This window comes from Ochotona princeps, chromosome 24 (assembly GCF_030435755.1).
Source record: "Ochotona princeps isolate mOchPri1 chromosome 24, mOchPri1.hap1, whole genome shotgun sequence".
NCBI classification, from domain to species: Eukaryota; Metazoa; Chordata; class Mammalia; order Lagomorpha; family Ochotonidae; genus Ochotona; species Ochotona princeps.
The window spans coordinates 4,743,778-4,758,006 of NC_080855.1; the positions used below are offsets into that span (position 1 = coordinate 4,743,778).

The 14,229-nt window shown below is 62.1% G+C and overlaps 1 protein-coding gene across 1 annotated transcript; it reads right to left on the minus strand.

Annotated features, from left to right (window-relative positions):
• Positions 1-6,494: 6,494 nt before the first annotated feature.
• Positions 6,495-13,299, minus strand: FSCN1 (fascin actin-bundling protein 1). Its single transcript, XM_058680874.1, has 5 exons — positions 12,383-13,299; positions 8,230-8,386; positions 8,009-8,130; positions 7,751-7,918; positions 6,495-7,608 (listed from the first exon to the last, which is right to left on the minus strand). The coding sequence occupies exons 1-5, from the start codon at positions 13,215-13,217 to the stop codon at positions 7,406-7,408; spliced, it is 1,485 nt and encodes a 494-aa protein (XP_058536857.1). The 5' UTR covers positions 13,218-13,299; the 3' UTR covers positions 6,495-7,405.
• Between the last annotated feature and the right edge of the window lie 930 nt (positions 13,300-14,229).

Below are 14,229 nucleotides of genomic sequence, written 5' to 3' on the forward strand. Positions count from 1 at the left end.
ACAATAAATAGATGGGTTTTGTTTTCTTAATTCGGTCTAATAATCTATGATGTTTGATTGAGCTTAAGCCATTTACATTCAGAGTTTAATATGTATGGATGGTACTTTGGTCCTGTCATTTTAGGAATGACAGGGTTGTTCATTGGTTTAGTCTTCTGTTGTCATTTTACTGGGATGTTCTTCACATTTGCCTTTGGTTTTGTTGGGTGCTATTCTTCTCTGTCAAGAGAACATCTTGAAGTATCATTTGTAGGGCAGGTTTGGAAGAGGCAAATTCTTTTAACTTTTCTTTACTGTGGAAGAATTTTATTTCATTTTCAAAGACGAAAGCTTTGCTGGTTACGTTATCCTAGACCAACAATTTTTTTCTTTTAGAATCTGGAATATGTCACTCCATTCTCTTCTTGCCTGTAGAGTTTCATGTGAGATATCTCCTGTGAGTTTAATTGGCATTCCTTCATATGTTAATTGATTTTTTTCACGTGCACATTTAAGGATCTTTTCGTTATGTTCAGTTGAAGAGAGCTTGATCATGTGTCTTGGTGAAGATCACTTTTGATCAAGCCTGTTGGGAGTTCTGTGCCCCTCCTGGATCTTGTTTCCCAATTCTTTCTCTAGATTAGGGAAATTTTCCTTTATTGTTTCATTAAATACATTTGCTAACTCAGCTTCCCTTTCTGCAGCTTCGGGGACTCCCATAACTTTTATATTTGGCCTCTTAATAGTGTCTTTCAATTCTTGGATACTTTTTTTGGCCTGATCCAGCTCTGCTTCCAGCTTTTTGTTTGCTTTCCCCTGACGACAGTAAATATCTTCCAATTCTGAGATTCTTTCTTCTGCTTGCTTGATTCTATTTTGGAGACTCTCCACTGTACTTTTAATGTGCTCTACTGTGTTCTTAATTTCTGATATATCAGCCTTGATTTGCTTTATTGCTTCCTTGAATTCTTTCAACTCTTGCATGTGCTTCTCATTTTTTATCAGAAGCTTTCAAATGAGTTTTATGAATTGTGTGTGCCCCATTTTCTCGATGTCTTCCTCAGTTATCTCTGAGGTTGGCATAGGGTTTTGCTCCTTTGCAGGGGAGTTTTCGGTAATATTCATTGTGACTTTGTCTCTTCTTTTGCTCTTGATCATTGTACTTCTGGTTAGCAGAGTCTTCTGCTTGGGGCAGGTTTCTAAGCTGTGTCACCCACAGGTCTACAATGCGATTTTACTTATTGCAATTGGTACACAACTTTTTGCTTGCAGCCAGTTGTGCCACAACCTCCAGCGGGTTCCAGGTCTGGGTTCTTCTGTTAGATTTCCACCGTGGTCTCCACAGCCCCAGCTCTTGGCTCACCACTCTCCACCTCCTGTGATACCGTGGTGAGGCTGCACCGTTGTCTCTGCAACCTTTTTCCCACTTCCGGTTGGAGCAGGTCCCAGGATTAGAGAGATACCAGGTGTCCTATATAGTTAGGTTGTTGGAGGCACTGATCTTGTTGGAACCTGTTGGACGTTAGGTCTGGGTGCCACACGGACCTATTTTGACCCGTACGATGCCACAGTCGGTGTTTTCCTGTGGGACCAGTGCAATCTACAGACCTCAGTGAGTTCTCGGGAGCTCAGCACATGTGCAGTTCACTGTTGTCTCTTGCAGTCCTAAAGCTTTTGCCACAGTGTACAAAATGGCGCCTGACGTACCACTACTAGAGTTCTTGATCTGCTGGCCGTCAGATCTGAGGGCTACCCAGGACCTGTCTTGGGTGGAACGTGGTTGCTGGTGGAGTTGCGGCTGCTGGTGGAGTTCAGACCACCGTTAGTGGAATGCCGCTGGAGTATCAGTCACTGCAACACCACACCGTTGTGTCCGCTGCTTTCCTGTGTCTGTCAGTCTCCAGGTACCCCTCTGCTGTTGCTCTGTCCTTTCCTATTTCCTGGAATGTGTCGTCTCTGCTTCATCCTGATTAAATATCTTTCCATCCGTTTAAACTTGTCCTTACCTATTCTGCCATCTTGATTCTCCCATGGTTACACCCAGATACTTGCTGTCAAAGCTTGGCCAGGAGAGTCGCCCAGATCTACCCTCCGTGGTACTCAGTGTCCTCTGCCGACCTCAAGATCTGTGCTGTCCACCATGTGCATCTGGACATGCCTTCCACAGTTGCTTCAGTAACTGAAGAGGTCCATTTCTGACACTTGCACTCCATGGTCAGACCACAGATCCTGTGGTTTTTCCCATGGTTGGAGAGGTCCAGCAGTTCGGTTGGGGGTGGTACTCAACCTTGGCCAGATGTGACTCCAGACCTGACTCCTGTGTGTGCCAGTTAGCGTGGGGTCCAGCTCAGCCCGTCACCCACATCAGCCTACATAGATGGTCACGGGTGGTTACAGTCATCCGGTCAGTTCTGTCCCCAGTCCCAGCTGATACGCGAACCATGAGATGCTGCAGCCCAGCCCAGCCCAGCACACACCAGAGAACTGCAGCCTAGTCAGAGTGACCCCCAGTGAGCACTACTAGGCAGGGCCAGTGCCTTTCCTGTGCTTGGCCTTGCTCTACCTCCCCACCACTACCTCCAGCCGAGAACAGGGCCGCCACGGTATCCTGCCAGCACCGTCCTCCCCGTCACTCGCCACTCACGGTGGCGTCATCTTCCAACAGCTCCAGTGCAGGTCTCACAACCTGCTCGTCACAGGGCAGGAGCTGGCCACAGCCAGCCTGAGCCGAAGCCTGGCCACTGGCCACCACCCCAGCTAGCCCCCATCCCCCACCAGGCACCCAGTCACCTTCCTGAGTCTGCTGAGAGCCGTGGAGTGGCCCAAGTAGCTCTGTGTGTACCCCCCAGAATGTCCAGGCCTCTCCAGCCTGCGTGGCACATGTGACAGACAGTGCCCACTGGGCACTCTGCTCCTGTGCCTGCTCTGCCATGCCCTGGCACAGCACCATCCCTGATCCTTACTGAACATCCCTTCCTGTGGGACACTGACACCAAAGGAGCAACTCAGTCTTCTGGGTTGTTCAGGCAGTATCTGTTGGGAGAGTAAATCTAAATGTTTTCGGGGCTGGTGGTGTGGCACGGCACATTTAGCCACCCCCGAGATGCCAGCACCCCATGCTTCAAGCTCCAACTGTTAGGAGCTTGATCTAGCTCCCTGCTAATGTACCTGGGAAAGCAGCAGAGATGGCCCAAGTGCTTGGGTGCCCTGCACCCCCGTGGGAGACCCAGACAAAGCTCCTGCTCAGCACAGTAGCCCAGTGGCTAACATCCTTGGAAAGCAGAAGAGAAAGGCCCAAAGCCTTGGGACCCTGCACCCACATGGGAGACCCCGAGGGGGCTCCTGACTCCTGGCTTCAGATTAGCTCAGTTCCGGCCATTGCAACCACTTGGACAGTGAATCAGCAGATGAAAAATCTTCCTCTCTGTGTCTCCTCCTCGTGTGTCTAAGACAGATTCAGAGTCCAGCCCCCTCCAGACATGGTCCTTGGTCTCCCAGAAGCCAAAGTGCCGCCACTCACCGCAGCACCCTCAGCCGGGTGGTGACGGGCAATGCCTGCCACAGTACCTGCACCAGGCAGTCGTGCACAACCGCAGGCTCACTCGCCCCTTGAACTTGAGCGGGCTTTCCGACAGCCCTAAGCAGCAGCAAGCGCAGCGCCAAGTAAAAATGTCTCACCCTTGCCCCTGGTTTTGGGGGGCACCTGTTCTTGGGGCCCAGCTGCCAGGCCATGCTGTGCTAGTCTCACACAGACCACAAGCCAGCGTCCCAGCCACAGCCCCCTGATGTCCCTGCGCAGGCCAGCGGACAGGTAAGGGATGGCGCTGCAGATGCATCTGGCCTCCAGAGGTAAACTGCCCCACGCTGCGCCTTCCTCGTCCTCCCAGAGGCATTCTGGGATTCTTGCTCCAGCCCTGTGCTGGCTGATGAGTTCCTGGTTCCCCGGATTAGATGCCTTTCTGCCTGCAACCAGGATCTGAACCCCAGCTGGCACCGGTGAGTCAGGGTGGCAGTGGGCCACCCCTGAGGCCCAGTCCTTCCCAGGCCCCTCTGATCCCTGCCTGGAGCTGCCCCTGCTTCAGACTGGACGCGAGACACAGGATCAAAATGCAGGCACCCCGTGGGCTGTGACCCTGGAAGCTCAGTACATGCCACGGCCCGTGACTTCACTGCCTGGTCCCAGTGTGGGGACAAGGGTTCCCACACTCAGCAGCACCCCAGAGGCCACGCGCATGGCAGCTCAAGGGCTACCACAGCCTAGTGGGGGGGCCTGGTGGTGACCACGGCTGTGAACATAGGGCAGGGTGGGTCCTCAGGTCACAGTGACCTCTGGCCAGCATTCCCACCCTGGGCACTGTCTGCAGGCATGGAGGAACTGCGTTTGCAGAACTACGTCTCATCGCCCAGCAGGGTCCCAGTGCAGTGGCCTAGCAGCTGAAATCCTTGTCTTGTATGCACTGGGGTTGCATACAGGTGCCAGTTCATATCCCAGCTGCTCCAGTTCCCATCCAGCTCCCTGCCTGTAGCCTGGGAAAGCAGTCGAGGACGGCCCAAAGCCTTGGGACCCTGCACCCGTGTGGGAGACCTGGGGGAGGTTCCTGGCTTCAGATTGGCTCAGCTCCAGCTGTTGCAGCCACTTGGGAAGTGAACCCAACAGACGGAAAATCCTTCTCTCCTTCTCTGTATAAATCCGACTTTCCAATAAAGATAAGCAAATTTTGTCTCCCAGGAGCCATGAGTTGGGACAAGGGACAAACACTGTGTCCTGAGCACTCAGGGCAGAAATCCCCACAGTGGTTCCCATGCACTTGGACCTGGAGGACAGTCCCATGAGACAAACACACATTACCAAGAGGCAGGCTAAGTCACCCGTGAGGTGCCCACTTCCCACATGGGAGTGCGAGTGGAGTGCCCAGCTGCTTCCACTTCCACTTCCACAGCTCAGTCGGTGGCTAGGACTAAGGGCTGGGGCCCCTGCCACCCACAGGGAGACCTGGATGGAGCTCCTGGCTCCAGCTCAGCCCAGCCCTGGGAGGAAGGGCAGGTGGGGAAGGGGATCCTGGGTTTCTCAGCCCTCTCTCCCCGTTTCACTTGGGGCCTTGAGTGCTCGTCTGTTTCTGGCATGGCCCCATTACACACAGCCTTCTTTATACCATCACGTGTGTTCCATGTCGAGGATTCATTCATTCATTCCAAAGGCAGGACAGAGTAACAGCCATCTGTCCACTGGTTCACTCCTTCTGGTGCCTCTTGGGTCCCTTTGATTTCCTGCCTTGTTTGCATACGGTGCAGACTCTGCGGTGCCAACAGCGGCCCAGCCCTTGCCCTGGACCATGGCTTCCCTCCTCCCTCCACCTCTCACCTGCTGCTGTCAGGCCTGGGTCCCAGGGATTGTCACTCAGGGTCTCGGGTTACAGGACAAATCCTGGGCCCTGGCACCCTGGGACAGACCCCTTCCTGTCTCAGAGGCCCCATCTGCTCTGCTCTGCTCCTTTCACAGCCCCTCCCCCATGCAGACACCTGTCGCTCCAAACCAGGGACACCAGAACTCAACTGCCCATTGCTCAAGTGGACACACGGAGGCCGGGCTGGCCCACGAGGGTCCAGGTGGAGTGGCCGGTGGTGCCCCCTTCCCAGCTGTCCCCACTCTACTAGTGGGAATAGCCAGGGCTAGAGCAGGGCCCCAGCCCACGCTGCCCTGTCCCACCTCCTCAACACGGAGGGACTGCTCTGCTGTCTGCACCCTGGGCAGCCCCGGTTGCTGTCCCCGCGTGGACCAAGTCGACCGACTCCTCCAACCAGACCTCATTCCCGCATGACTGCATGCTTGCCCAGGTAACCAGGCACACTGGGGCCTGCAGAAGGAACCAAATTCAGTTAGCACCTGGCCCCAGGGTCAGGGCTCCTGGGTGAGGTATAGGTGCTGCCAGGCTGCCCTCTCCCCCAGGTTAAGGTGCTGGGCCTCAGGCATCCATCTGTCATTGAGATTTTCCTGGCTTCAAGAAGGGCTGTAATGTGGCTGGGGGCAGCCTGCTGGGGACCCTGCATCCTTTTGTGGTGGCCATCTGCCTCTGTCAATCTCCAGACCCCAGCCCCCAGGGGCTACGAATCACAGCGAGGGTCTCTCCATTGCATCAGCAGCAGCCAATCAACACCGTCCAGCAGTCAGCTCCGCCCCTTCCCTCCTGGCCTGGGGCCATCTCCTAGGGTCTCTGGCCTTGGGAATCCTCTAGGAGCGAGCACAGCAACATGATCAGCTGGCCTGGGCTCCATCTTCTGTAGGCTCTGGGAACTCCAGAAAGTTCCTAAGGCTTGGGCTCCCGTCCAAGCTTCTCCCGGACTGCCTGAGGCCCTTCCATCCCACCCTCTTAGTTCCCTAATCCAGGAGCCCCTGTGCAACAAGGATCACAGGCCACAGCCACCAGAGGTGCAGGGACATCCCCCCGCCCCCACTGTCATACTCCCCAGCTCAGGGCAGGGGCACTCTACCCCTGCCCCCATACACACAGAGTAGCTGCCAATTGGCTGTATTTTATTTTGCTCTTTCCAGTTTGATGCTAACTATCATGGGCATTTGGAGTTATACAAATGACACTTAGAAAAAATAAAAGGCCAAGACACCCAAAGTGAGATGCAGGGCATTGGGGGTGGGGTAGGGTTAGAGGGGCAACAGGCAGGGCAGAGATGAGCTCTGGGACTCCCAGCCTCACCCCACCCCGGAGTCCCCCACGGGTCCAGTCAGAGTGGTGGAGCACCAATCCAGGCAGGGCTCTGGCTAGGGCTGGACGGGCCCCAGAATGGGAGGAGGAGGCAGAGCACGGAGGGCGAGGCGAGTGCTCAGGACCCGCCGCCCACCACTCACCCCTACAGTTGGGTTTCCCCAGGGCACCTCCAAGGGTAACACATCACTTAAAAAAAAATACTGATTTGGTCATTCTCCGCTTCCAGTCAGGCCAGGGTGAAATGAGAGGGGGAGCAAGGGGCTCCCCCCCAAGCCCCAGCACCCAGGATATGCGGCGGGCACCCACAGGACCAAGCCGGGCCTGTGCAGGGGGAGGGGCTATGCTCTGCCCCACCTGGAGGCACCCCCCCATGCTGCCCACAGGCCAGGGGGCCGAGAGCGCGTGTGGCTAGGGAGGGCTCCCCATTCCAGTTTTGGGCCCCGCCAGGCCTGGGGGCTCAGGAGGGGAGGGCATCCCACTCCAGGGAACTAAGGCTCAGAGAGGACTGAGGTCAGAAGGAAGAGATGCCGGCCCCGCCCGCGGCAGAGGACCAGAGAAACAGAGGCGGGGCGGGTACACAGGGAGCAGCAGGTGGGGGCACTGTTCTCTCTGGGGGTTCCAGTTTGAAAGGCAAGGGGCTCCTCAACCTGGGGAAGGGAGTTGGCAGGAGGGTGGGTCTGGAGGAGGCCCCTGGGTGGGGGGCCCTAGTACTCCCACAGGGAGGCGGGGTCCACGGCGTCGGCACAGGCCTTGAGGACACCTGCATGGTCCCCCTTCAGGTAGCGCCCGCCCGCCTTGATGGCCACCTTGTTGTAGTCACAGAACTCGAAGAAGAAATCCACAGGGCTGTCGCTGCTGCTGGTGACCGAGGAGTCGCTGCCCACCGTCCAGTACTTGCCCGTGGAGTCTGCGAGGGGAGCCCAGGCTGCTCAGGGTGGGCCCGGCCTCCCACCCTGCAGCACTGAATCCAGCCCCTCCCCCAAGAGTCCTCCCTCCCTGCCCAGCAGCACCACCCGCCCCGGGGATGAGGGGACAGGACGGGGACCTGCCTTTGATGTTGTACGCGCCATCATTGAACTCCAGCTGGAAGACATCGTAGTTAGAGCGGTTGGCGTCCAGGGTGCCCGTGACTTTCCGACAGCCGATGAAACCGTGCTCCCCACGCAGCACAATGATGGGCCGGTTGATGAGTTTCATGAGGAAGAGCTCGGCATCCCCTGGGGAGGAGAGGATGGGGGGCGCCATGAGCCTCATGACAGGTGGGAGAACAGGCAGGGTCGGTGGTGCCTGCGAGCCCCCCAGGCTACCTGCTGTCTCCACGGAGGCGGCCAGCTGCCCGTTCTTCTTGGCAGTCACAAACTTGCCATTGGAGGCCCTCAGGGTGATGCGGCGGTCGCGCCACTCGATGTCGAAGTAGCAGCTAGCATTCCTGGGAGGAGGGGTGGAGGGCGCCAGAGCAGGGTTGGGAGGGGCCGCACCAGGTGTGCGTGCTGGGGGCGCACCCAGCAGGTGGCGGGGGGGCACTCACTTGGTGGACGCGGTGGACTGCACGCCCCCAGTGGCCGTCAGCGTCCAGTACTTGCCCGTGTGGGTGCGGAAGGCGCACTTTTTGGTGTCACGGTCGATCTCCAACTGGAAGGTCTCCTGGTCCGTCTCCTCGTCCTGATTGGCCGACAGGTCCATCCCTGGGGAGAGAGAGCTGTGTCCCCAGGCTGCCCGCCACCGCTCTGCCCTCACATACTAGCCACCACAGGGGCCGCAAGTGTGCCAGGCGGGGGAGGCTCGGCCTGGGGCAGCATCATCTGGATCACAGATGTAGGGGCGCTGTGGGCGTGGGCACCGCGATGGGAGGGCTGTGCCCCACATCCACCCGAAACACCAGAGCCAGGCGCTAGCAGGCACAGAACACTTCATCACTTCCTGCCTCTGTGGGTGCCAGGAGCCCTTCCAAAAAACTTCAAAGACATGCCACCCTCACCCCCCCGACTGCCCTTTCCCTGGGTATTTTTGCTCCCCGAACACACGTGCCTTGCCACAGCCCTGCACTCGCCAACGCTCACCAGTCTCCTGTGTCATGGCGTGATCCCTCCACGCAGCCCCCACAGGAGCTATTCTCTGCAGTCACGTGGGCCTGCACATCCGTGTGTGTGCACACACAAACCCCACACACACATATTGAAACCCAGGGCGGGGCCTCTACTCCCCACAGAACCCGGTCACCTTCCCCCCAAAACACCCCTGGCACCAGCTCTGGCTCTGCTGGCTGCCCACGGGCAGAGCTTGGCCTCCTATGCCCATCTGGGCACCTGCCACCAGCACGGACTGCAGTCCTGAATGGTAAGTTTCCTGTACGGGTGAGAGAGGCTGCTGGGGGCAGAGCCTGCTCTGCAAGGGCTCACGCTCAACTCTAACACACCCATCTCAAAGGACCCCCCAGTACGCCCTGCCTGCCTCACAAAGCAAGCAGCTGAGGCCAGGCCGCGCCAGATCCTTGCCTAAAGTCACCCCAAGAAAGCAAGGGGTGCCAATGACTCTGGGAGAAGGCGGGGACAGACCCTCCTTTCCCTCACCCACCGATGCTGTCATGCACAGCACCACAGGTAGGCCCTCAGGGTCTGGGGGCACCCCGAGACGCTGCTGGGGAGTCAGGCTCAGGCCACCACTTCCTTCCCAAGGCACAGCTCAGGCCACTAGGATGCCACCCCCACAGCCACCTGCAGTGCTGAGCCAGCAGCCAGGCGGGCCACCTTGCCCCAGGGCCCTGGCAAACCTCCCATGAACAACAAGGGAAGAAGACCCCTGGGTCCCCTGTGGCAGAAGGGTCGGCAGAGTGCTTAAAGGGAGGCAAAGACCAGCACAGCCAGGGCCCCTCCTGGTGCCCAGAGCTCACCAGCTGCCCAAGGACTGATGAGGGGCAAGGGGGCAGCCAAATGAGGCTCCCGGGGCGGGGCAGGGCAGGCCTCCCCGGAGGGCACCTGCTGCAGCTCCTGGCTCTGCTGCCCACATGGGCGGCCTCAACTGAGGTCCAGGTGGGGCCACGTCCTGGACATGGTGGGCAATCAGGGAACTGGCTCAGTCCAAAGGCAGACTTCCGGCTGCTCACCAGGGCAGCGGGGCCACGTCCTGGACATGGTGGGCAATCAGGGAGCTGGCTCAGTCCAAAGGCAGACTTCCGGCTGCTCACCAGGGCAGCCACTGACTGTGCCATGGAGAGACAAACACTGTGCCACCCCCTGCCAGGGATGCCGGCAGACCCCAGCTGCCTGGCATGTTCAATGCCCAACTGCTCGAATGTCAAGATCCAGACCAGTGGCTTCCTCACACTGCCTCAGTTTCCCTACCTGTCAGGAGGGTCCCTGCCACTGCAGGTCCTTCCACCGCTGCAAGCAAGCAGTGTGTACATGAGAGGACAACCGGCCAACGGGGCTCCAAGCCCCTGCCCAGGCAGGCAGGGCCCCACTTGGCCTTGGAGCCTCTAATTAGGGCCCTGTTTCCCTGGGAACCAGGCTTTCACTGGGATTTTTCTTCCCCTTACTGGCAACCCAGAAAACCTGAGTCACAGGCCCACGTGGCCTGGGGGCCCATGGCACTTCCCACCCCTGCCAGAGCCTGGGGGAAACTGGACTCCTGTCCTCCCCACCCCCACACCAGGCCCCCAGCTTCCAGAACGTTCCTTACAGCAGCCCCATTCCCAGGTCCCACTTGGGGAGGACCCAAACCTCCTATCCCTGTCCCCCAGCTGGCCCACCCCCCCATCTCTCTTCCTGCACCCCCACCAAGGAGCCATGGATAGAGGGCAGGTGGTCTGGCTGGAGCCAGGGCCTTGGAGAGGGTTCTGACGGGCAGGAGACCCTCTGGGCACCAGACAAAGCCAGCACACTCACAGGAGGTAAGCCGGCCGCAGGCTGCAGGGCCCTTGCCCCACCCACCCACCCAATGGGAACAGGCCTGCAAGGATGACTCACATCCCCCCAGCACGGTAGGCTGTGCTCCAGGACCCTCCGCCTCTCTGGCCTGACTTTCCCAGCATGTGTCGGGCAGCGAGCACCGCCTCCTTGCCACGCAGGCCTGTCCAAAATGGCCCCAGCAGACACGCCCCCTCCCCAGGCCCGCCCGTGGTCCCCAAGGTGGAGGGGTGGGTGGGTGGGGCAAGGGACGAAGGCAGGGCCCTGGGCTCCGCCCAAAGGGTCCCCTCCCCACTCCCATCCCTTCGGACTCTGTGGATGAGCCAACACCCCTGGGCTCCTGTTTCCTGCCCCTCCTGCCCCCTCAGCCTGAGTCACCACCAGGAGCTGAACAAGCCTTCCGAGAGAAGAGGCACTGCCCGGGCTCGCCCCAAGTGGCTCCTGCCCCCAGCCCCAGGGGCCACAGCCACCGGTGCCTGCCCTCTCCCCAGGGGAACCCCACTGTGCGGGCAGCCCGGGCCGCGGGGAGCCCCTGGCACCTGCGTCCCGCCTCAGGGCCCTGGCATGTGCCGTACCCTCCCCCCAGGCCTCCCAGTGTCCTCCTGGGAAACCCCAACCCTCTCCACTACAGCTGCGGACCCCAGCCTCCCTCCATCTCTTCCTGGCCTCAGCCAAGGCCTCAAGGACACGGGCTGTATTCATCTGCCACTCACACCTCAGCAGGGGCCCCCAGCCAGCCCCCCACAAGCCGGGGCTTTGCAAAGGAAGGGCGCGCAAGCCAGGAAGAAAGTGGGGGTGGGGGCGCCCACTGCCGAAGCGCGGGCCGGTCGGAAACAGCTCTGCCGGCTGGAGGCCCCGGCGGGCGGGATCGCGTTGCAAACCAATTGTTCCCGGAGAGAGAGCCCTTGGGGACGGGTTCACGCTAGGGCAAGAGCTTCCCGAGGGAGCCGGGCTGGGGTCTCGGGTTCGCGCCCAAGCCGCCCTCGAACGCCCGTCGAGCAGAGCGCACCCGGCGGAGAGGCGCGCGCGGCAGGCGCAGGGCGGGGTGCCTGGCGGACCGCCAGCGGCGCCTCGCCAGTCCCGGGTCCGGCGCCACGGGAGGCCGCCTCCAAGGGAGCCCCCCGGCCCGGCGCCGGCCCTAGGGACCGAGCGGCGGAGGGCCAGGCGGGGTTAGGCTCCTGCTCCGGGGTGGGGGCGCTACAGCCGCCCCTCCCCCGCCCCGCCGCATCTGGTTTCCCCATCTGCAGAGGCCGAGCAGGACAAAGGGGGCGAGGGAGGGCCCAGGCGAGGCGACCCGCCCCCCTGCTCACAAAGGCCGCGGCCTCGGGCGCGGGGCGGACGCGGAGGGGGCAGGGCGGATTCGCGGGGCGACCCCCGGCACCAGCCCACCCCGACCGCGGCGGGAGGAGGTGGAGGAGCGCCTCGCAGGGCTCGCCAGCCGCCCCCTCCCCAGTCGCGAGAGAAAAGCCCGCAGCCCGAGGTCGGGAGCGGAGAAAGGCGGGCGCGCGCGCACACACACACAGCGCCCCCTCCCCAAAGGGCTGGGGCCGATCCGTGGGACCCGCGCGTGCAGGACGCGGGAGGGAGACGACCCGGAGTGGGCACAGAGCGCCCGGGTGGGGGAGGGGGAGGTGGCCCCGAGGTCGGCCCCGCCGCGCGGCGCCCCCTCCCCGCCCAGCGCGCGCGCCCCCGAGGACCCGCCTCCGGGAAGGCGGCAGCGGCGGCGCTGGCCGCGCAGGCGGGCGCTTTGTGTCCCCCCTCCCGCCCCGCACTCACCCTGGCGCGTGGACACGTTCCTCTCGTTGGCCGCCTGCAGCACGACCTGGGCGCAGCTCTGCTCCAGCGCGAACAGCTCGTCCTTGCCCACCTTGGTGGCCTTGCCGGCCTTGAGCGTGCCGCTGGGGCCCGACGGCGCCAGGTAGCGGCCCTCGCAGTCGCGGAAGGCCACCTTGCCGGAGCGGAACTCGAGCGTGTAGCCGGTGGCGGGCTCGGGGCGCGCCACGAGGCGGCCGTCGTGGCGCAGGAAGCGGTGGTCGGCCGTCTGCACGCTGTAGCGCTGGTCCTGGAAGGCGAGCGTGATGAGCGAGTCGACGCCCCAGGGCACGTCGCGGTCCACGGCGATCTCCTCGGCCGGCCGCGCGCTCAGGTGCGCGTAGCGCTTGCGGGTCAGGCTGTAGATGTTGACCTGCGGGTGCATGGCGATGTGCACGCTCCACTTCTCGGCGGGCGACACGCTCTGCGCGAAGCACGACAGGCGGTCCTCGGTGCCGCCGAAGTAGCGCCGGTGCGCCTCGGACTGCAGCGACCAGCGGCCGTCGTCGTGCGCCACGATGAGGAAGCGGCAGTCGGCGTCGGGCGCCTCGCGCTCGCAGCTCACGTTGCCGTCCTTGTCGGCCGCCAGGTAACGGCCCAGGTGGCTGCGCAGGCACACGGCCGCGCTGCCCGCCTCGTCGGGCGGCTGCTCCAGCGTCCAGATCTGCTTCTTCTTCAGGCTGCTGGCCGACGCGTTCACCTTGAAGCCGAACGCCTCGGCCGTCAGGTACTTGTTGCCGTAGTTGATGAGGCCGAACTGGATCTGCACCGCCTCGGGGGCCGTGCCGTTGGCGGCCATGGCTGCGCGGCGCTGCCCGGCGCTGCCCGGGACCTGCTGGCGGTGCCCGCGGTGGCCGCGGCGGCTGCGGCGCCCGCTCCCCGCGCCTGCCCGCGCCTGCCCGCGACGCGCGGCTCCTTTGTTCGGCCGCGCCTGCCCGCGCCTGCCCGCGCCTCCCCGCCGCAGCGCTCCACAAAGCCGGCCCTGCCGCGCGCGCCGCTTTATAGGCGGGCTGACGTCAGCGCCGCCGGGCCCCGCCCCGTCCCGCACGCGGCTCCGCGCGCGCCCCCCGCCTCCCGCCGCCAGCCGCCCCCTCCCGGACACCCCCCGAAGCCCCGCGCCCCGCCGCCGACCGGCCCCAGGGACCCCGCTGCCGAGTGGCGGGGCTGCGCCGAGGAGGTGGCCCTGTGGCTGAGCCCGCCTGGAAGGCGCTGGCCCGGTGGCCGACAGACCCCCACGACGGCAGCTCCGCGGTGTCCCTGAGGCCTCGCAGCCTGCCGCCCCCAGGGGCCGCTGCCCCCCAAAGGCCCCCGAGCGGCCGGCCCGCTGCCCTGCTGCTCAGTGACCCGCGTTCCAAGGAGCCCCAGCACCGGGGCGGCAGGGCAGGGCAGGATCCGCGGACAGAGGGCCCCTGTCCAGGCGCTGCGGCCCCAGCTCTCCATGCACGCAGCGCCCCCGCCGCGTCCCCACCCACGCCCCTGGCTGCCCTGAAGGAAAGCCCAGGCTTCTCTTGGGGACATTCCCTACATGCCGGCACGGCCACGGGCTGCCCACAGGGACTCGGCCAGGCCCTGCCGGCTGCAGGCAAGGCCCCCCCCAGCTGGCCGAGTCCTCCCTTGACCCCAGACAAACCCCTCAAGAGACACCTCTTATTGCCCACACCCCCAGCCTTGCCTGGCCCTGGGAGCTCCTCCCACAGTGCCCACCCTGTTCGGAGCCCAGAAATCCAGATCTTCCTGCGTAGGTCATCCAGGGTCATGCCAACCTAGGTTTGGAAACCCCAACCCCGGGCGCCTTGGTGGGCTGTGCCTCT

Coding starts and splice junctions, on each gene's coding strand:
- FSCN1 (XM_058680874.1), bottom strand. CDS start 13,217: ATGGCCGCCAACGGCACGGCCCCCGAGGCGGTGCAGATCCAGTTCGGC. Junction 8,131..8,229: donor CAGTCCACCGCGTCCACCAA/GTGAGTGCCCCC, acceptor CCCTCCTCCCAG/GAATGCTAGCTGCTACTTCG. Junction 7,919..8,008: donor CGCCTCCGTGGAGACAGCAG/GTAGCCTGGGGG, acceptor TCTCCTCCCCAG/GGGATGCCGAGCTCTTCCTC.